Raw genomic sequence first — 22097 nt, forward strand, 5'->3', positions numbered from 1 at the left:
CCCCTGCAGCAGGCGCCGGGCAGAGCGCGGAGGAGGAGGAGGAGGCCGAGGGCTCTGCCCTGCTGCTCTGGCGGGGCGTCCCCTCCACCGCTGGCATGACTGCCAACATCCCCATTCCTGTCCGCAGGATCGTGTGCCAGACCGGCGAGGCTCAGGAGGCGTTTTCTGACGTGGTAACAGTTAATGTGAGCCGGGAAGGGAAGTCCAGGGAGCGATACTCCTACGTGGTGAGTAGCTGCCTTCCGGATGTTTCTTCGGTGATTCCTGCACCCCTTAAAACAAGCCTGCAGCCTTCCCACCCCCAGCTGGCTTAGAAGGAGGATCTGTTACAAAAAGCGTCGGGGTCCTTGAGGAGCAGCTGGCCTGTCTCCTCACCTGCGGTTACCTGAGCGAGGTCTGGCAAAGCCAGGCTTGAACGCGAGGGGCAGGACTGCAGCCGGGGTGTTGTCAAGCACAACCTCACTCCCAGTCTCAGCTCCTGCAGTGGTTTATCACCCGTCCTGGCTGTTCCTGCTGCGATAAAAAGGAGCTCATTTTTCTTCCTCCTTTTGCTAAAGTGCCATTACAACCTGTGAGATTTTTTGAGACTAAGTCTCTTTGTGCTATGCAAGTTATGTACCATGGGCTCATGTTATTTAGAACTGATATTTTTTGCTGCAGAGATTGTCTTAGTTTTTGCATGAGAATAATGCGTAGGGATTAGACTTGAGCTAACCCTGTGTCATTACACAAAGTAAAGCCCTTTGTAGCTTTGTACTGTACCATCTCACAAAGATAACTTTCATCTCTATAAAGCCGAAAGAAATCTATGCATTTCTTCTCTTTCCTACAAGCGCCCTCGTCTCTGGCTAGATGCTATTCATGGGCAGCCCCACGCGTCCAGGGCAAACACAACAGGATGGGTGCCAAGGGTATGCTGTTTACTCGGAGCCTTTGTGCTTCTGCTGTTGCTTTAGCTGGAGAAGAATAGACTGTGCTGCAGTCTAGTGGCTTGAAAGAAGACTTGAGCCCCAGGAAATGACATTTGATTCCTGGTAGCCATTGTGAGGAATTTAGGGCAGGATCATGGAGTGTAATCCCTGACCCTGTAACTGATCACGTGTTAGGTATTTAGTTCAGGGAGGTTTACACAGCGTGCAGCCAGCAGAGGTACGGCACATCCCAGCGCCCCATAACAGAGCCAGGCCTGGCAGCGCATGAGGAGGGGACCAGTGAGGCAAGGGCACTGCCAGCCTTGGCTCAGCGGTAGTTCCCGGGAGGACATTTGCTCTGGGACCCATTCCCATCGTTTCCAGGCATCCGTGTTCACATCCAAAACATCTTAGAGACCCAGCAGTCTGGAGTGGGGCAAGGTACCGTGGGGGTATGACCCAGTAACGGTCCTTGGGTTTGGGATTTCTGGTGCATTGCCATCAGGATGTGTGTCTTGACTCGTCCGCATCGCCCGCTGCCGGGCCAATTGTCTGGTTGACAAAGAGGAGGAGGACCTGAAGAGTGGGAAAGGGCTGGGCGGCTTCTTCACTGGCTCTTGGCATGCAAGGAAAAGCCCTCTCAGGAAACACCTGTAAAAGCACCAGTGCTAAACAAAGCAAGAGGAGCAAAAGCCAGTCGCTGAACTCAAACCGGGTCCATGACAGCTCTGTGCTGGCAGCTCCTGGGCAGGCTTAAGGAGAAGGCTGTCCTCCCGGGGGTGGGAGAGGAGCTGTTTTCTGCTCGGGTGGCACAGCAGAAAGCTGTCTTGTGTCTGTTTATCTCAGCAAAGCTTGGAGAAGAGATGAGGGAGTGCCCTGCTTTGTGCATGTGTATGTCGGGGAGTGAAACTGCATGTTGTGTAGTTGGTGGTGTGTTCCACACCGAAAGTGGCTTCCACACCCTCTGCAAACTAAGCAACACTCTCTAGTTTTCTTGATTCTCCTCTCACATACAATGGCACGAAGATGGAGTAGACTACACCAGGCAAGGCTGGTCTTGGTGAGACCTGAGCTTGAGCACTGATAGCAGTTTACCTGAAAAAGTTTAAAAGACTTTTAGAACTGCCTTTCCAAAGAAGATTCTTTGTAAAATACCAAATATTGTTTGTGAGCTATATCTTTCAAAGTCCCTGTTAGATGTATCTAGAAGAGACAGAATTCAGCTGTAATTCTGCTGAGGAGGAGGGAGAAACATGATTGAGAGACTTCTCCAGGACATTATAACAGGCTCTGGGTGAGCTGAATTTGCCAAATGAGCTGAATTTCCAAAAGCTGCGATGGAGGCAATCAGTGCTGGCAGTGCAGTGAGAGCAGTAGCCAGTGGCTCTTGCTGAGGGGAAGAGCTGGAGGGCTTTGGGTAACATGAATAATCCTCTCTGCTATTGTTGTAACTGCACATTTGAATGCATAGGTTAGGGGCCAAGGGCAGGAGACAGCTGCCTGCAGACACTCAGAGAAATACGAATTAACAAAATGAATCCTGTGGAAATGGGTAATGATCAGAAACAACAGAGGAAATGGCTGTGGAGGAATAAAGCAGTCTAAGTGTAGGACAAGGGCAAGGATAGCTATTAATAAGCATGTTTGTGTGGCTGAGATTGACAGGAAAGGGCATTAGCACCAGGCAGTATGAAGCAGCTTAGCCCATGTTCTTCAGTCTGCTCCGGTGCGGTTTTGCTCTGCGGCTGTAGCGAAGGATGGGCTGTAGTGGTTAGCAGGCTTCAGCCAAACTCCGCAGCCTGGCGGGTCTTGTGCCTCCAGGGTTTGCGGTGTTTGACAGGGAATTACCAAGTGCCTTATGGAAGGGTCTTGAAATAATTATTTGCTCTGCCCTTGGAGTCCTATTCAAACCAGAGCAGGGAAGTTGCCCAGCAGAGTCTCCTGGGGTGCTCTGTGTAGCAGACATGAGGGTTCAGCGCTGCATTAGTTATTAAAGCCTCAAGCTCATGAATCTCAGGAAGATTTCCAGGGGCTGCAAATGCAGATAACATACATGCTAATTTCTGCTGAAAATGGCGAGAGGCAAAGTAACTTCCCCCTTAGTTCCTGTCACCTCAAGAGATTCAGATTTGAAGCTTCCTTGAGAAGGAGTTTGATATTCAATTATCTAGACCCAGGTGGCTGTTTTCACAGATCTCAAGGCCATCATCCAGCAGGGCTTTAGCATTATCTTCGCGTTCAGGAAGAAATGGATCTGGAAGGGCAGAGATGGTGGGAGCTGGAGTGAATGAGAAATTTCCTTTTGTTGATAGACCTTGAGCTGTCGCCAGCTCTGGACACTCCATTGGAAATCTCAAGGGACTGGTGGGATCCTGGGCTCCAGTTTGGACTCATGTCTCATTTATTGCCAGAACTTAGGGACTGCAGAGAGTCACAGAGGTTTTATATGATCTCATGCCTCAGCACTTGTACCTCTTCCCTTGTTCTGAAACCCTGCTGGCAAAAGCTTTTGCTGTGCTGTTTCAGAGCCTCACAATACTGGATACTTAAATTTACTGAAGCAATTCCCATGTGCAGTGTGGAGTATCCAACTGTGAATTTACCAGGCTAGAAAACAGATTTCCCCTCTGTTTTTAGCTTCCCGTGGTGCAGTCCATAGCTCCCCTGAATGGCCCGAAGGCTGGAGGCACCAGAGTGACCATCAGAGGCAGCAGGCTGGACGTCGGCTCTGAGCTCCGCGTCCTCGTCAATACCTCCAAGCAGTGCACTGACCTCAGGTGGGACTGGGTCTGGGGGCTGGTGCTGAACTAGTGGCAAGAGCCAAAGCATTAGGAAGGATGTTATTGTCCCCCAGGAGATCAGGCAGAGCTGGGGTTTGGGTGGAGGGCACCACTGAATGCTGCTGCTAAGCCTTGGAGCCAGCGTAGCATCCCCATCAGCCCGCTTGGCTGCTGCCTCCTCCATTTCCAGCCCCCCATGAGCCTGGTGTCCCCAGAGCAGCGAGGCAGAGCTGCAGTGCGGGTGCCTGACACAGGATGGGGCAAATTTCTTTGGCAAAGTGACTGCACTGGTGTTGCCGTGACATGGCAGCAGCGACCAGCAGCAAACGAAGTGCTTCTCACACACCATTCACAGCACGCTGCCAGGCCCCTTGGGTGGTCTGGGACCAGGACCAAAACCCTGGGAGTGAAGCAGACGTAGGCTTCGTTCCCATATCTGCTGGAGGCAGAAGGCACCTGCGTGCCCAGGGTCCTGCTCCTGCAGCAGCTTGCTGGTCGGAAGAAACCCCTCCTCCTGTATGTTCCCGTCTCGTCAGTGGGAAGAAGTAGGAGCCTGCCCTTCCCCTTTGGCTGTGTGGGAAATCAGTCTGGCAGCCTGGGATGGTATATGCTGAGAATTGCTCATTAGTAGGCAATGTAGGCAATTGGCACATGACTGGAAGCTCCTTCTTGCCTGTGTCTGCCATCTGCCTCGCTTCCGAGGGGGTGCTCAGGTCCACGGTGTCTGGCTCCGGGCACTCTGTCTGCCATGGCTTCTGCAGCTTACCCTGCCTTTCCCTGCGCAGCCGCAACGACAGCACCATCACCTGCACCATGCCGTCTGCAGAGCTCACCACAGCCGTGCGAGTCTGCGTTCAGTTCGAGAACAAGTCTTGTGCCAGCTACAACATCACGTTCAAGTATGAGAAGAACCCGATTATATCAGACATCAACCCCAAAAAGAGCCAGATCAGGTAAGATCCCTCCCCCAGCGGAGACAGCCAAGTCTGCAAGGATTTGTCCTTCATTTTGTGGCCTTTGTTGAGATCAGCCTCTTAACTTTTGCCAAATGCAAAAGTTAACAGTGCTGTCCCATCAAAGCGCAGAGCTAATTGGAGTATCCTGGTGTAGCCTGCTGCAGGCAACGTGAGCTTGTCCTGTCTGTGCTTCAAGCTGTCCAGATGCAGAGTAGATCCTGAGCAAACCCCGTGTCAGGAACCCCAGGAGTCATTGAAGCACAGCCAGGAGGCAGGGTATGGTATTGGGACCCCATGCCACACTGTTGTAGCACCATGAATTCCATTTCAGAGCTGGCATGTGTCTGTATCTGCCTGCAAAAGAGAGGGTCAGCTCCAGGCTGGTGGGAGAGGGTCCTGCCAGGTGAAAGTGGCTTTCTCAGACCTGGGTTTGACACATTGCTTTGCAGATGGGTACAAAAGGGCACCGCAGAGTGCTCTCAGGGTGCTTCAGGGTACCCCAGTATTGGAGTAGAAAAGGTCTCACACACCAACACTGTCCGTAGCTCATTTCAGTGCATTTAGGACATGGAAAAAAGTCAGCCTTGGTAACTGCGCTGTGTACACCTGGTGGGTGCTTTAGGGAGGTTCAGGTGGGGGGCTTTATGAGACCCTGAGGATTTTTCTTGGCAGTAAAACTGCTGAAGGATAAGCTGAGATTTGTAATTTTGGATTTCAGCCTTCCCCGAGGTCACAGTATTTAATTTTTAAAGCGTGTTGCTTTTAATTTCATGTCTCTCTGTGGAGCTCTCAGGCTCCTGTTCCTTTGGATACCATGGTGAAATCCCACCTTCCTCAGCTGTGGAGCCTGGAAAACCCAGGGCTGACCAAGAAATCTGTGAGTCCAGTGCCTGTGCCCACAGGACCATGGTGAAAGCAGCACGCTCAGGGCACGAGCACGCAGCAGGCTCTGACGGTCTGATCCACTTGGAGCAAAGCCGTGTCTCGGCATTCCCAAGCGCAGCGCCAAAGATGCAGGCTGTGGGAAAGTTAATGACAAGGCACAGCAGTGACTCAGCCAACCTCAGCTCCTAGCAGGCTTGCGAACTATGCTGAGTGGGGAGAGCGGTATCTAAACACAGAGACAGTGGAAGAATGTCACTGCCCATATTCACAAGGGAAACCACCAGGGTATTTCTCCTTCACCTTAATCTGCTTTCTTAGTATTTACAGCAGTTTCCAAATTTCAGACCACTGAGGACATGACAGCAGTCTCTCTCTTCAGACTGCTTGTGGCTCATGTAGTCTGACTTAGTTCAGCCCAGTGCATTGCTGGGCTGTTGACCATGAGGGCTCAATAACTTGTGTAAAAATTTAGCTGGATCTGATTTATCTTACCATATTGCTAAAACAATTTGTGTAAGCAAAGTTTAAAACAAAACAGAAGTTGTAAACTAGTCTGCAGATGTGACAAGCTCTTAGTTAGAAACATGGATCATAACTACATGGTGATATCCACATATTTCAGAGAACCTGACTTTCAGGGCCTTGGACCCAAAGTCACTGTGTCTGGAGTGGTCTTCAGATAACAGGAATTGTAAGTCCTGACTGTTCCCTGACAGATGCTCCAAACAGATCAAATGTGGTATGGAAGAAGGAGAAGGTAAATCCAGGGTATAACTTCTGCTGTCCAGAACAGACAAGCAATGCCAGTTCTCCACCCCTTGCTCTGCCTGGCAGTCTTGTGTGCATCAGGGCCCTCTTGTTACTGTTGTTAATTGACTGCACATTGAGACGCCCATGTTTCGCATTCCCCAGGCAGCAGATCCAAAACACAAAACAACTTTCACATTTTGATCTAAATCAGAAGTGTCTGGGAGATGCAGGATCCCTGTCAACCTTAAAGGGATTTCTTCCCTCTCCAAGACTTACAGTTCTCTGCAGGTCACTGTGGGGCAGGGAATATTTCTTGGCCCTTGCTTTGAGGGGTTGGAGGTTAACCTCTTTTACCGCCAGTGGTCTGGGCAACCTGCTGCATACCCCTGGCATGCAGAGGCAGGCTGCTTCTCTGGGGAGTGGGAGTGAGGGGGACAGTTTTCTGCTGCTGGAAGAGGTCCCCCCTTTCCACCACAGCAGCTGCTGTTCCTCCTTCCTTCCCTGATATCTTGGTAGCAGTGTGGATGCTTGCTGTAAGTAGGAAGACGACTTTGGCTGTTGGGTTACATTTTCTGCTCAAGCAGCTGGGAAGCATCCCTGGGAAAATGACAGCAGGGAGACCCAGCCATTGCACCTTGCTGCTGTGTTGTCTTCTGCAGTCACCCTCTTTTTCTCCCCTTCTCCTCAAAGCGGGGGCAGGATCATCACCCTGGAAGGAAGAGGCTTTGAGCTGGTCCAGAACGTGTCCATGGTTGTCCGTGGCATCGGCAGAGAGCAAACGGTGGGTGTCCCTGCTGGATATCACACAGTAACTGGGAGCAGGGCTGCGTGCCTGGTGCCTGAGGACATTCGGGGTGTGAAGCTGAGGCCTTAGCCTGTGCTACAGATTGGGCTGGGAGCAAGGCTGGGTGGGAGCACTCAGGATGTCATGTTTTTGATGTGCATGCTCTCTACTGCTTTCAGAGCTGTAAGGTTCACACCGACACCGTGATCACCTGCCCCTCTCCAGCTGCCTCCAACATCACTGCGGGGAGCAAGCCCGCACCCGTTGATTTCTATCTCAACGGTCGCCTCTATGCAGACGACCGTCTGGCTCTGGATGAGGAGATGTACCCCGAGGAGGCCTTGCACATCAGCAAGTTCAGCCTGGAGTACTATGCCGACCCCCAGTTCTTCACAGCCAAGAAGGAGAAGTGGATCAAACACCATCCTGGCGAGCCCTTAACTCTGGTTATACATGTAAGAGAGTGGCATTTACAGCTCTGCTTCTTTCAGGGTGTTGCCTGCTCCCCACTGGGAAGCTCTTCAGTCCTAAGTACCAGCACAGTGACTGTCCACAAACACAGGAGAGAGAAGGAGGGTGGATGAGGACAGTAGAGGCAGGAACTGTGCAGGAGCAGGCAGTTCTTGCTCAGCCTGCTGCACGTGCATCTCTGTTCACCAGGAGTCACAGCCCAGCCTGAGGATGCCCTTTGAGGCATGACGACAGAGAGCTGCATTTGAAGGATGTAATAGCAAGAAGCTAAATAAAATATTGGACATATGAAAAAGAATGATAATGCACTGGCCTGAAATCAGGCAGGTACTCCAGAAGGTCCTGACAATAGATATTTATTCCTGCAGAAACAGGTCATGCATCCTTCTCTTTTGGCTACTGAATTCAGCTCAGTTAACAAGGAAGTCAGGGTACAGCAGTTGAGTGGCTTGGACAATATGCAACAGTAATTCAAAGGCCATTGTTCACTGCAGGATATCCTCACTGGTTGCAACGTGCTTCAGAAACACACTCCCCCTTTCTCAGGCTCTGCAGACGCATCCCCTGGCTATCCCCTCTTGTACATCCTTCCCCCCTCCCAGGTGGGGGCTTAGATCCTTATCTGCAGTGCACAGCCAGGGCAGATCAAAAGCAGCTTTTTCCAGGTTCCATGAGGGGCTTGCTCATCCCATGCCCCATGCTGAGTGAGGAATGGGAAGCAGGAAAATGGGGAATGGCCCAGTTCTGGGTTTCCTGTGGAGTGCTGGAAAAATGTCCTTGGTGAGGGAGAGTTCTCCAAGGTCTGAAAAACAGCAGGGAATATGGAAAGTAAAGCAGGAAAATCCATTGCAATTCCGACGGCTACTCTAAAGACTGACATCCTGATTCTATTTTTGTCATTAGAAAGAGCCTGACAGCCTGGGCCTGGAAAGCAATGAGTACCAAGTGAAAATTGGCCTTATCTCGTGCGAGATCCAGATTGTTTCGGACAAAGTCATCCACTGCTCTGTCAACGAGTCACTGAGCACCTCGGAAAGACAGTTACCTGTGACGGTGAGTTCCAGGAGCCTCCACTCTCCGAGAGCGCGGGGCAGAAGGGATCCCTGTTGCAAACCCTGTGTGCAAAGGAGTCGGCTGTGTGCGCAGGCAGGACCTGCCAGGCACACTTGCAGGCAGCCTTGGGGAAGGGTGGACAAAGCATGCTGCGCTTGCAGCTGTCCCCAGGGCGGCTCGCTGGCGGGATGCAGGTGTAGTCAGTGCTAAGGCTGCCTTGAGTCATGGAGAGGGGCTGCCACACTCCGAATCGTGGCACATTGGCAGCTGCCCGCTGAGTTAGCTGCGCTGTAAGCTGGAGGGGGAAGATTTTGTCAGTTCTTGTAAGGTACTGTGAAATCCCAGGCATGTGACTTCTTGTCACTGGCAGTAATTTTCTTTCTGCCCCTCATGAGATACATTTGGGGATTTCCATACAGTTTTCCGTCAGCTGGCCTCCTCCTGCCAGCAGAAGAGCTGCAAGCAGACATGAGAATCCAACCCTTACCAAACTGCAATAAGCCACTGGAGATGGGTCCCTGCGTGTGACTGGGGAGGGCAAGAGGAGTGCGCAGGACTGGAAAGTTTCGTGTTGCTTCCCAGGGGCTGCCATTCTGTCCCTGCGAAGAGTGCAGTGTTCAGGGCTGTTGTTCATCTTTGTGTCTGCAAAATTCACAATATTGTTACTGTCGTTTTTTCCACAGAGGGCTTAACTTAACTGCTCTTCTTGCCCTCAGTTTCTCTCATGTCATATGCAGCTGATAGCCACGCAGCGATGTGACTATGGCTCTTCATATGTGAAGAGAAAATGCCTCCATCTCCATGGTCTGAGACCCTGCAGTCCCCCTCCCAGTCCGTGTGTTAACAGTGAAGGGGTGGTAGCCAGCAGAATGGGCAGGGAGGAGGAAGGCTGCAAAGGGAGTTGAGGAGGCTGTGGATTTGCGCTGCCCGGAAGAAAAGCACAAAGATGCACCACCAATTCACTGACAGGGTTGTCCAGTTTACTGGTTACAGTCTGTGGTGTATGAAATTCTGTTGTAAACTGGAAACATGGAAATGCAGAAGTAGCAGAATTTCCCAAGTCATTTTAATGGAAATTTTAAATAGGGTAATTTTGGTTTTAGTGAGAACTGAGAAACAGGGAAATCCCTTTGGGGAAGAAAAGGAATTTATGAGTTTGCTAGTCTTGGTTTGACATAAAACATTCAGGGCAATGCCCTAGTAGGTCCCTAGGAAGCAGGAGAATGATACCCAGCCCTAAAGTATCACATAGCTATTAAGAGTGTACCAGCAGTGAGAGTGCAGCTAAATAATCAACTTGTATTCACATCTGTGCATGCTTATTAAACCTTCATATGTGGTTTGAGTTATCGCCTGCTGGCCATTTCATAGGCAACAGCTGCCTTTATAACATACTTGTACTAGCTTTGATAACATGGAGCCAGACTTGCGCAGTGGTCCCTACCTGATTTTCATCAAGGACAGCTATTGTGGGCTGCAGAAGCCTTGCCTGCTGATGCAAATTCTCTCTTCTGGCAAGCTGAGCTGCCTGTTGTTGTGACTGCCCAGTTTGTTCTTGTTTAGATGGTAGAGCTCACATCTGCAGTGATCAGAGCACAGCAAACCAGCCCTTTAGAATGTGTCCCACTGTTGATCTCAATTCTGACCATGATTTTGGGTATGCCTATTCTGTGAATGTGTTCTCGGGCCAGGTCCTTGTTAGCAAATTGCACAGGGCAGCAGCAGCTGTCTGTAGAGAGAAGGAGCCAGTGATGAAGATGGGGCTCCTGAGCCTCCCTGTGTTTTGTGGTCACTTTCGAGTAGCTCTTTTGGGAGTGCCTTAGGTGAGCTGGAGCTTGATTTTAGTCTAGTTTAGTCCCAGGGGGATCCCGTTAACGCCCTGGGAGGCTGCAAGACAGCTCCATCCCATAAGCCGGAGCATGGTTCCCGGTGGCCCCGTGCCCCAGGAGTCCTGCCCAGCCCCGACAGCTCTTCCCAGGAGCAGCGTGTCCTCCGGCCCGGCCCCTTCTGCTTGCCCCCTGCATGCTGGTGACTGGAAATGTTGCCATTTAACCTGCAGCCTAATTAGAAAAAATTGTATCGAGTAGACCTGTCCAAATACACAAGAGAAGCTTGCGGAGGCCTTCAGACCTATTTTTGTTCATGACCAAACTGTTTAAACACTGAATTAAACAGCAAGTGTGGGATTTCTCCTCTAGCAGATGCAAAAGGTTGAGTTGGTGGGGAAAAAAGACTCAAAACGCATCAAGGACTTGCCTCATTGCAGCATTTCAGACGAAAGAGGTGAAAATCTTGAGGCTCGGCAGGGTACTGTGCAGACTGTCAAACGAACCTCCACAAATGCTTGCGTGATGCTCAGGGCTCCCCATCCAGCAACTTGACTCCCAGCCAGCGTGCACCAGCGAGGAGACCAAGGCTCTTAGTGCTGGATGCTGCCCGGAGGCACCACCCCAGAAACTGCCAGCACCAGAGTCTGTCTGAGGGCTGGTACAAGGGCACATTAGGGCTTGGAGCCGCAGGAGCCTGGCCGTGTGGTCCAGCACTGATGGTCGGAGGCACTGAAGGTTTCCCTGTCTCCCTGATGGCAGCCGGTGTTGCCTGCAGCAGGGCAGTCCTTCCTTTCTCGCCTGTGGAGGGAGCAGCGTAGGGGCAGACCTCCAGGATTTTCTGGATGCCTTTAGCGGGCAGCATCAATGCCCTCACCAGCGCTCCCAAGAGCAAGGGCTTGGATTTCCTGGCGGGCATGGAGCTGTGCGCTACACGGTGTTTGATGCATGGACGTGGTGGGAAGGCCCTGCTTGTGACACTACTTTGGCCCAGCTCCTGAGAGCTGACTGTAATTTAACCACAGTGCGGACTTTCCCCAGAGGTGCTCCATGACACAGATGTAATCATAAGATTATTCCATCTCTTCCCTACCTCGTTTCAGTTTTTTTGCTCAAGTTTTTCTCACTCCTCATTCCTTGAGAGAAGTGAAACTTGCATTTCCAGAAGCAAAAGACTAGTGTGGTCATGAGTTTTCCTTATCAGATGATGATGCTCTTGAACCCTTTCATCCCAGGGCCCTAGAGAGCCATTTATAAACAGCGCCGAGTAGACTCGCCAGCCTGCCTGTGAAGTGTGTTGGCCTCTTCCCTTCTGGTGATCAGGAGACCAAAGGACTGAGCTCAAGTGGTTTGTGCTTGGTGTCACAAGAAGTACAGGTTGGGAGCAGAGCCAGCACCTCCTGACACCCAGTCCAGTGCTTTAGTCTCAAGCTCATTATTCATCTCTGGTCTCATTATTATTTATTTTTATTCCCTTATTTTATTCCCTTACTGTATTTCAAAGACCTTAAAGTTTCTTTACCTTCCTTCTCCTGAGTAGCAACAGTTCTTCTTTTGAAGGAGAAAGGAGAGTGTAGCTGGAATTTAAGGGCCATTCAAAGGCATAACAAAGTCGGATGATTAGTGGAAGTGGTTTTCTAGTAAAAGTAGTACAGACAGTACTATATGGTATGGTTAACTCTCTAGGAAAGGGTTGTCTTGTTCTCTGGGGTGGGTACAGTTGGGCCGTGACGTGGGCTGGAGCCTGCAGCTCTGCCACTGAAGCCCTGTAGTGGTCCTAGGATGGGCACCACTACGGTACCACAGCCTGCTGTGAGCCAGCCTTAGTGTTCCACCAGAGCATGCAGGAAGGGAATTGGGCTCTTTCGAGACACACAAAGTCCCCGACATCCAGCACTGAAAGGCACAGCCTTGCCTCCCTGCAAAGCCTGGTGGGCTGAGCCAGAGCGGTCAGTACATCCTTGGGCGAAGGTCTGCTGAGCACTGCCCCGTAGTCCCTCCTTGCTCGACCTCTAAGCCGCTTGGCAACATGCTGCTCAGCTCCTGCTTTTCCTCCCTCCCTAGATCCAAGTTGGAAAGTTCAACTACACAATTGCGATGCTGCACCTTGGAGGAGGAGAGACCGCAATCATCGTCTCCATTGTCATCTGCAGCATCTTGCTGGTCCTGTCTGTTGTAGGTAAGGGAACAGAACGATGAGTTTCCAGGCTCTGCTGAGGTTTTTTCTCATTGCATGTGGAGGGGTGAAGATGACTCACTCACATGTTAGGAAACCTCTGCGGGCTGCAGTTGTGCAATATCTGAAACTGGTCTGGGTGCATCAGGTAGCCACTCTTTGTACAGGACCAAGCCAGTACCCAAGATCAAAGCTTCCTGCAGCATGGGGTGTTTGCTGGCTGAATTCATAGTTCAACTCCGTTACTTGAGCCTGTGATATTTATAAACTTACCCTTTTCCCCCAAACACTTAGTAGCCACTATAATATAAAATAAAGAAGGGTGTGAGAAATTGGTCTTGGACTCATACTGACTTGAACAGGGCTCACTCACGGGCATGACTGTCCCAGACCATCCCAGAGGTCTACCTAGCCCAAGGTCCTGTCATCAGTAACAGCCAGTGACAGGCACCTGGCAAAGAGTATGAAGAACAGAGTAAGCATCCTTAGCTGCAGATTTGGAGCAGACACAACAGTTTGCTAACCTCAGTGGAAGCTGTGCAACACACCTGTGTCCTCTGGCTAGGGTATCTTCTCATTGCATGCCCAGAATGACTGTGCAGCAAGAAACCTGTCAGTTCACAGCAAATGAGATGTTTCTAATAGGGATTTAATTTATTTTTAATAAAGGTTATAACGCACACTATTTATTAAATGCATTAGACCTGTCATTAGAAACATATTTCTGGAGGCACGGGAAGACTGTCAGACATGAACACTGTAATACAGGTGGTAAACATCTTAAAATCTGTATTCATTAATCAGCTGGAATACATTAATACACAGTTAAGTTGAATATAGGCAGCCCGGACCTAAATTGAAGATGACAGTTACAGCATGATCATTAAATTCCAGCTGGTTTTACTTATTTACAGATAATTGACAACCGCCTGATCAGATACCAGTCTTGTTGTAGGTGTTAAACCAACACTGAATTTAGCTTTCTGCACCCGTGTCAGCAGAGGACCGCTCTGATCCCAGCTGCAGCTGCTCCTAAGACCTAGTCCAAAAGGCTTGTTCCCTTCCTCTTTTTCAGCTCTCTTTGTGTTTTGCACAAAGAGCCGCAGAGCGGAGCGCTACTGGCAGAAAACCCTGCTCCAGATGGAGGAGATGGAGTCGCAGATCCGAGAGGAAATCCGCAAAGGTAAGTCGCCATGCTGGGCACTGAGGAGGAGCCAGGACTGGGAGGGAGATGCCGGAATAGCAGGATTGAAGCCATTCACCACCTACTCTGTAGAAGTTTATAGAATTATTTATAGGATTATTTATAGAACTATTTATGTGCCTTTGAGCTTTGGCAGGATTTGTGAATGAGGCTCAGTGGCTGGAGGTGTGGCTCTGCTGCTGTCTTGCTGCCTGACTTGGGCAAGCCACGGATCTTCAGTGTCACTGGTTTCCCTGTCTCGGGGTTAATGGTCCTTGGCTGTGTCAGAGGGTTGCTTGAAGGCCACACTAATCTTTAGTGTGCTTTACGATTGGGTGCAACAGAAATTGCAGCATGGTCCTGCTAGAGCAATGGGAGAAGCAATCTAAGCATCTGCATCTGATGTCCCTGCGGTACGTGACTGCAGCGTAGGCTGAGGTCCTCCTGCGGAACCAGAGTGAGGGCTGATCTTCTGGAGGCAGGGAAATGTTCTCTCCATCAGTGCCGTGGGATGTGACATATACTGCCGACGGTTAAACCCTGATGGTAATCTGCTGCTCCTCAAGAAAACCCTGCTTTAGCTCACTCGAGGGAAAGGCTCGAGGAGGCAGAGATGAGACATGCCATGTTTTTCAGTGCCAGCTTGCTTACTGCCTCAGCTGGTAGAGTATTGGAACTCTTACCGTCTGTGGGTCTCTTTGTGTAAGGTTTTGCGGAACTGCAGACAGACATGACAGACCTGACCAAGGAGTTAAACCGCAGCCAGGGGATCCCATTTCTGGAGTACAAGCACTTTGTCACCCGGACATTCTTCCCCAAAGTAAGGCGATACTGCATTTCACCGGCACCTAATCACTCCCAGGTCCTTCCTAACCAGATTGGGGCTCTGCTTTCCCTCTGCTAAAGGGTTATTACAGTGTAACAAAATCATTCCACTGTTATATATTTACTTGTCACATATTTCAGCCTCAATTATCATCAAAAGTGGAGCCACAGCTCCTGGGGTGTGAAGTGAGGTCGGGATTGCTTGCACACAAGAGGAGCCTGGCGGCAGCACTGTCCCACTCTGGCTCGCCCGTTTGATGCCATTGGACATCCTCTTCCGAAAGTGGTCTCTCACATGAGCAGAAAGTGCTGGGGGCTCCCCTTCTCCCCAGGGGCTCCAATGTCACCCCACTCTGTTTGGCAGAGGCTGAAGCTGAAGGGTGGCTGAGGGGTGTTTCTGCTGTCGGTGATCAGGGAGAGGGGGCTTTTTATTCCATGCAGCGTGCCACCGAGCATTCACAGCTGCTCTGCTGGTCCTCAGGAGCCTGTTAGATGTCTCTCTTTCCCCCTTTCTCTCCTCTCTCTCAAAGGCTGGGTGCATGGTGCTCCCAGTAAGATGCCCCTTGGGCACCCAGTCCCAGTCTGTCTACCCAGAGTCCTTCTCCTGGGCCGCACCAGACGTACCGGTGCCGTAATTCCCATCACCGGCTGCTTCGTTGTGTCACTGTGTGCCCTTAACAGCGGCTGTATTTCACCCCTGAGGTAGTTGCATTTCAGTGGTGAGGAGTGAGATGATGATTTATGACCGCAGAGTGTTTCATTAGTAGCTATTACTCAGGTTTTTAAGTTATCCAATCTCTATCTATCTGCACACTAGAGTCTTTAAGATTCAGGCTGCTATATGAATGTTAGAGATTTAAAGATTTTTCCCATCTGTTTCAAAAGTTACATATGTTAAAACACCCAGTACTCCTCTATTTTGACTTAGTCTTCAATAATGCTTTCTCTTCTGGGATTTTTCTAGCTGTCAAATTAGTCTATTTGCAGTCTCCCTACCCTAACAGCCTGTGTCTGCACAGACATCTGCCTCCCCCCATTCTTGTGGTGTTTGCTCATTCAAGAGGCTCTTGCAAAGTGTCTAAAGGCTTCGTAAACCATACCAATGCATTTCTTCATAATGGGTGGTCTTCAGTCCCAATGACATGTCTCTCCATCTCGTTCCCTTGTCATGCACGGCAATGAGAAGGTCCTCAGCCGGGTGCAGCCGCCCTCCCCTAACACTGTGTGCTTGGTTGCAGTGTTCCTCACTCTACGAGGAGTGCTACATCCTGCCGTCCCAGCAGCTCAGCTCCCAGGTGGGCTCCCAGGTCCAGGAAACTCATCCACTCCTGGTGGGGGAATGGAAAGTGAGTAACCCACTAACAAAACAAATGCTTTTGAGTGGTTGTTAACCATACTCGCGTGTGCTGACAATGCCATGAGTTTTCTTGTGGTGTGTGGGGGATGCTTGATCACTGAAAACAATTAACACATACCAGCGTCAGATCAGCTTTGGCTGACTGGAGAAGGCAGATCTGTGGATCTGCTCTCACACGAAGGAGCATTGTCCTGAGATCCTCCTTGGCTCCACTGTGGGCTTTTCTTCCTGGGTGTATCGTATTGTATGTCACTTCAGTCCTATACGCAGTTCATGATAAATTAGATTCCTCCTAAGCAGGGACTTGGTAAAAGCTGTGGTTGTCCCAGAGCTGGGTTTCATGTGGTCAAGCAGTAGGAATTGAAGAATCAGAGAGTCGCTTAGTTTGGAAGGGAGATCTGCTTAAAGCAGCTCCAGCTAGATGAGGTTGCTGAGGACTTTGTCCAGCTGTATCAAATATCTTCATGGATGGAAATCCCACAGCCTCTTGGGGCCCCGTTCCAGTGTCCAACCACCTTAAAGGTGAAAACTTCCTTCCTTATATTTAATCAGTGTCCCATGCTCTATCTGGTGTCCCTTTCCTCTTGTCCTAGCACTGTGCCGGCAGAGAAGAGCCTGGCACTGTCTTCTCTGCCCTCCCACAGGGCAGCTGAAGACTGCAGTAAGATCTCCACTTACCAGTTCTTCTTAATGCTGACCAAACCCAGCCCTCTCCACCTCTCCTCATATGCCCACTAATTCTTTTGGCAGCCCACAGCTACACTTGCTCCAGTTTGCCAACATCCGTCTTGTAGTGGGGAGCCCAAAGCTGGCCACAGTACTCCAGGTGGCCTCACAAGTGCTAAACAGAGAGGAATGGCCAGTGCCACTGCCCTGCTGGCCAAGCTGCTTCTGATACAGCTGTGTATCACCCGCAGTTGTGCCCTCGCCAGGAGAGTGTGCTGCTGACTGGTATCAAGCCGAGGGGGTAAGGGGTCTTCAGCTCAGTACCTCCACATTCAGCAGGGACATCCTTGCAGTCAGAAGGATAAAAGCTGGAGGAAAACAACAAGCAGTGTTTTTCTCACTCTGCTTTCTAAATTTTTCTTTAGATCCCTGAAAACTGCAGACCCAATATGGAAGAAGGAATCTCGCTGTTCTCCACCTTACTCAACAACAAGCACTTTCTCATCGTGTTTGTCCATGCTCTCGAGCAACAGAAGGACTTTGCTGTTAGAGACAGGTATGAGCTTCATAACCAAAGACCTGGTAGCTGGAGGAGAGTGACTTATTCCTAACCTGTAAGCAATGCAGCCCATATCGGGAGCCGTGCAATTTAGTTGAAGGTTGAGTTACACTTGCCTCCCACTTTTCTATTAGAAATGGACGGCCATAAACCTCCATTATCCTGAAGAGCACCAAAAGGTATGAGTGACTTGCTCCTGAGTGTTTGTGTCCCTGAACACTTGGTTTACCTGTAAGAGGGTGCAAGCTGACCCAAGGTCCTGCAGCACTGAAAGAGGGTTTGAAGTTTTAACACCATTGAGAAGGCTCATGAAAATTGTCTGAAATACTGCCTTTGTGTTTGGGTGTTTTTTGATGCCAGTTGGCAGTTTAGTCTTGTTGGATTGGTGCTTGAGTCATACACCATTCTGTGTTTCAGATGTAACCTGGCCTCCCTGCTTACTATTGCGTTGCATGGGAAACTGGAGTATTACACCAGCATCATGAAGGACCTCTTGGTGGATCTAATAGATGCTTCAGCTTCCAAAAACCCCAAGCTGATGCTGAGGAGAACAGAATCCGTGGTGGAGAAGATGCTCACCAACTGGATGTCTATCTGCATGTACAGCTATCTCAGAGTAAGAGAACCAGATCACTGCTGTTGTGGGTACGAGTTCAGCACTGCGTGCAGTGGTTGTGAGGGATGTGTGGGACAGCTGAGGACCTAAATACCTGCCAGCATTGCCACTTGAATGGTCACTAATGGTTGACAAACTCCAGTGTATTGAAAGGTTCAAGAGTGGAAAAGCAACCTTAAATTCAATTGCGTCTCCACTTCTGCCTGGGGATTTGGTGAGCTCAGACTTCGCGGCAGGCCTTTCCTAACGCCAGAGCACAAACTAACATTTTCACCATGCTTGAGAAGAGAGCCGTAGGGGAGTTGAAAAATAACCAGAATGGCTTGAGGTTTTGGAAACTGTTCCAGTTAATTGTTGTTTTCTCTGACCAGCTCGCGCAGCCGTACTCATGGTCACCAGCCAGTTCAGCATTGCCTGTCTTGAGCACGAGAGCCCTGGCTGTCGGGAGGGATGGTGGCACTGGGGCAGTGGGCTGCTCTGTGTCGGTGCTCATTGGTATGTGGGGCTTCTCGCGCAGGAGGCGTCCTCGTGGTTCCGCAATGGCCAGACAGATCTTAGCAGCAGAGGTGGGATGTCTGTCCCAGAAGCCTGACTGTCTTCCAATGGTAACGAAAAGGAATATATTTGGCATTTCAGAGCACATCAGCAGTCCATCTGCTCAGTGCTTTATCTCCAATGTTTGCCAGTTCTGCTTGGAATTTCCCAGAAGAATTGAGCAATAACTTAATTGATTCCACGGCAGTTAATTGGAGGACACCCCATTATACCCGCAGGGGAAAGCCTTGAAAAAGCCTTTGAAAAATCTCTTCTCCCAAAGTGTTTCCTACAGCCACAGAAGCAATACTGTATTGTCCTCATACATATCATAGTGTCTTCTGATCCCAGCTGATGATCACTTTTTGTCCTAAAGCCTGTGGTTTTGTAGTTCGTAATCTTTCATTTTAGCTCACATAATTAGCCAGTATAATGAAATAAAAGTTACAGGAGTGAATGAGGATGGCTGTGCCAATGCAGCATGGCTATCCAGCCTGTAAGAGCAGAAAAGAGTGAATTAGTGAATTTTTTTAATCTTCAGGTTTTGTGCCTGTAGTTAAACCATTGGAGAAAAAGTGCTGATCTCTCCTTTTGGAGAGTGGAGACCACATGTGAGGCATCTGATCCAACTCCAGTTTGTGCTAAAAATGGACATTGTGCAAGAAGGCTTTCTCAGGGGAAAAAAAAAAAAGAGGAAAGAAAGTCGAGTCTTATCACGTGGACCTGAAGACTTGGGCACGTTACATAGCTAATTAATGGCAAGGAGCTCCCGAGTGCCAGCACGCTGCCCTTTCCTGGGGCGCCTGGCGGGGAGGTGCCCATGACCACAGGCTTGTCCAGGGTCTGCAGTGGGGCCAGTGGCCATCCCTGCGGCCGCGGCAGTGCTGGTGCCAGCTGTGAGCGGGCTTTCCCGTGCCCTGCAGCCCTGGCCCACCCTGCGGAGGGAGGAGGAAGGACAGGGTACGGACGGGAGCAGGTCTGCGGGGTGGCGGTGACCCTTTGCAGAGCTGACAGGCCACCAGCTGAACCTGCATTTCCATTCGCCTGCGGGTGGGTCCTCAGCAGGGGCTAACATTGCACGCTGGGTTTGCAGTCCCCTCCTTGCTTCACGTGCTCAGCCTGAAGCCATGGCAGTGGAAGCCATGGCAGCACTTTCTACCGCAGCCTATTTCCCATTTCTGAAAAGCAAACGGTTTCCATACTAGAGTGCAGTAAAGAGTTGATTTCCAAGAGACTTTCAGATCACGTGTGCTCCACAGTGAGGGTGGGGGACGTGATCAGAGGAGAAACCATGCTGCCTGCTGAAATATGGAGGAGGAGGAGAATTGATGAGACAGAAATGTGCAGAGAGGCCCTTTGGCTGTCCCAGGTGGACACGAGCTCAGCTGTGCAAAGGGATGGGGGGGTCTCGGTCTGGATCGGCAGAGCTGGGACCTTTCCCTGCCGTGCAAATGAGCACGGAGCCACTGCAGTCAGACAGACGGCATCTCCTTATACGCGGGCTGGTTTCAGCTCAGGGCTGTGATTTAAATACTAGCGATAGTCAAACACCTCCCAAGTGCCTTGCGTTCCTCTGGATCAAACTCTGTTGCCTTCAGAGAGGCATTTCTTGGTTAAAAAAAAAGGCTGCCCGTCTGCCTGTAGCACTGGTCTGTCAGACGTGTGACGATGGGTCTGGTTTTCATTCCTGAATTATCCCCATTAATCACAACGTCTATTTGAAACAGCTGCTGCAAAGGTCCCTGCCATTGTGCAGTGGAAAAATTCCAAGTGCTTGTATTTTCCCTTGTAAGTCAACGCTACATGCTCGAAACATTTGTTTCGTATTAATGCTCTGCCTAACAGTCCGTCCATTTGTGTTTTGGGGGAAAATGATTTGAAGGAGCTGTCTTCAACTGGGAAGGAGTTGCAGGCCACAGTCACTAGTGGTCTGAACATGTGGAGGGCACCTGAAGGCAATGGAGTCACCACTTCAACAGGGGGAGGTTTGGCTCGGTGCATGCAGGAGATATGATGATAGAACCAGCAGGAGGCTTGCTGCTTGGGACTGGATTCAAATGAATTTTGCAGCATTTGCACAATCGATGCAGACCTCTGTTTCTGCAGAACTGAGTGAGAATCCTAGATAAAATGCTCCATGTCTCTTCTTTCTGCTACAGCTTTGGTGGAAAATGCTGGGGAAAAAAGCCTTTCCCGTGAGATACCGTGGTACCATTGTGTCTGGGTCCTAACAGGATCGGGGGACCCAGAGTTAAAGGAAAATTAAGGTCTTGGAATTCAGTTTTTAGGTCTGGGTCCAAGCTTCCCGAAGTTTTGCATGTGGGATGGAGCTGAGGTTTGGTTCTTCACAGAATGCAAATAGATAATCGTCCCAAAATTAGCAAGCACTTGGGATAAGCAGCTGTTTTCTGTGCTTTTCCCACCCCAGCCTCACCAAGACATTTTGGAAATGGCTGTAACGTGTTCCTGGGAGGACATCTCTAATGACTTGTCAGCCTTGTTAATAGGGCAGCAACATGTGAATTCAGTCTGTGCTCTAAACTTTTTTTTCCCAAGCATATAAAAACCAAGCCCTCCCACGCTCATCGTGCGTGAAACAGTTCAAGTAATGCCAGCCTGAACTGTGCTTTCCATTACTGCGAAGTTATTTCAGTGCCCTGGGTAGCTTTAAGAGCCCGTAACAGTTCAGTCAAAAATGAAAATGAAGTCTCATTAAAATACATTCACAATAGGAGGAAAAAAGGCCCCAGACTGTGTTTTTTTAAGTATTTTTTTGTCCTGAATCAGCACTGATCTCTTCTAGTTAAACTTCCTTTCTCCCAACTAGCCAAGTCCAAAGACAGTTTTGATTCATTTCCAGATGAGTTTTCCGAACAATGCTTGAGGTTTCCAAGTTTGCCATTTTATCTCTAGTCCCTGCCTGCCAGCCCTTCTTTCCCCTCTTTGAAATTTGCTGTCTGATTAGCACTTTTGCAGATTTCCATAACATCCCACAGTTCCTGAGCCTGAAAGCCAAAAAGCCAAATAGAAATAGTATCTCGCCAGCGGAGCGCTGTCGTTATTTCCCATGCAGCCAGTCCTGGGGCTGATCCTGCTCCTGCACACTGTGGCGGGTCTGAAACGCCCACTCCTCCGCTTCCCCAGGCTGGCCCTTCCAGTGCAGCTTTACACGTGCGGGAAGGTGCCACATGGCCAGCCCCGACCCGTGCAGCCTGTGCTGGTTTCGAGCCGTAAAGAGCTCCTGTATCAGCAGGACTGGCACTTTTTTAATATTTTTGGAGGCAGCTGCATAGCCGTTGGCAGCCCCCTCACATCTCTCTGCGGCCAGAGCTGTGGCCAGGGCCAGAGCTTCCCACGGAGTGGACGGGGCAGGCTCCAAAACCCGGCGCTGAATTTAGCCTTGGGTTCGTCCTTGCCGTGTGTTCACACACATGCACCATAAACAGAGTTCCTGTTCGTAGCAAGGCCGTCCTCAGGATCTGTCAGCACTTCTTGTCTAGGGTCAGCTTGGCAGTGCTCCACGGTTCACATTATGGGGAAAGCAGGTCCTGCAGCCTGGGGACGTCTCTGTGTTGGTGTCATCCCCTTGCTTGTTATCTCGTGCTCCCGCCATTCTTTTGGAAGCTAACTCTTCTTTCTGTCTTCTGACACTTTCTCCACTCTGTTTGCGATCCTCAACTTCTCCACATCCCCACGACTTCATGTCTTTGCTTTCTGGAAGCCGTGTCTTCCTCCAATTCCAGCACTGGCAGCTCTGCTGCCGAT

At 50.1% G+C, this 22097-nt stretch overlaps 1 protein-coding gene across 1 annotated transcript in view; it reads left to right on the forward strand.

Annotated features, from left to right (window-relative positions):
* The window catches only part of PLXND1 (plexin D1), an 86887-nt gene that overhangs the window by 44455 nt on the left and 20335 nt on the right, over window positions 1-22097 (forward strand). The window contains exons 14-25 of the mRNA XM_069811736.1: window positions 128-227; window positions 3549-3688; window positions 4477-4644; window positions 6973-7063; window positions 7246-7521; window positions 8441-8590; window positions 12481-12595; window positions 13668-13775; window positions 14483-14595; window positions 15839-15946; window positions 17049-17179; window positions 17600-17798. Of these exons, the coding sequence (XP_069667837.1) occupies window positions 128-227; window positions 3549-3688; window positions 4477-4644; window positions 6973-7063; window positions 7246-7521; window positions 8441-8590; window positions 12481-12595; window positions 13668-13775; window positions 14483-14595; window positions 15839-15946; window positions 17049-17179; window positions 17600-17798 (1699 nt within the window). The remainder of the gene's footprint in view (window positions 1-127; window positions 228-3548; window positions 3689-4476; window positions 4645-6972; window positions 7064-7245; window positions 7522-8440; window positions 8591-12480; window positions 12596-13667; window positions 13776-14482; window positions 14596-15838; window positions 15947-17048; window positions 17180-17599; window positions 17799-22097) is intronic.

Source organism: Haliaeetus albicilla, chromosome 24 (genome assembly GCF_947461875.1).
Source record: "Haliaeetus albicilla chromosome 24, bHalAlb1.1, whole genome shotgun sequence".
Classification (NCBI taxonomy): Eukaryota; Metazoa; Chordata; class Aves; order Accipitriformes; family Accipitridae; genus Haliaeetus; species Haliaeetus albicilla.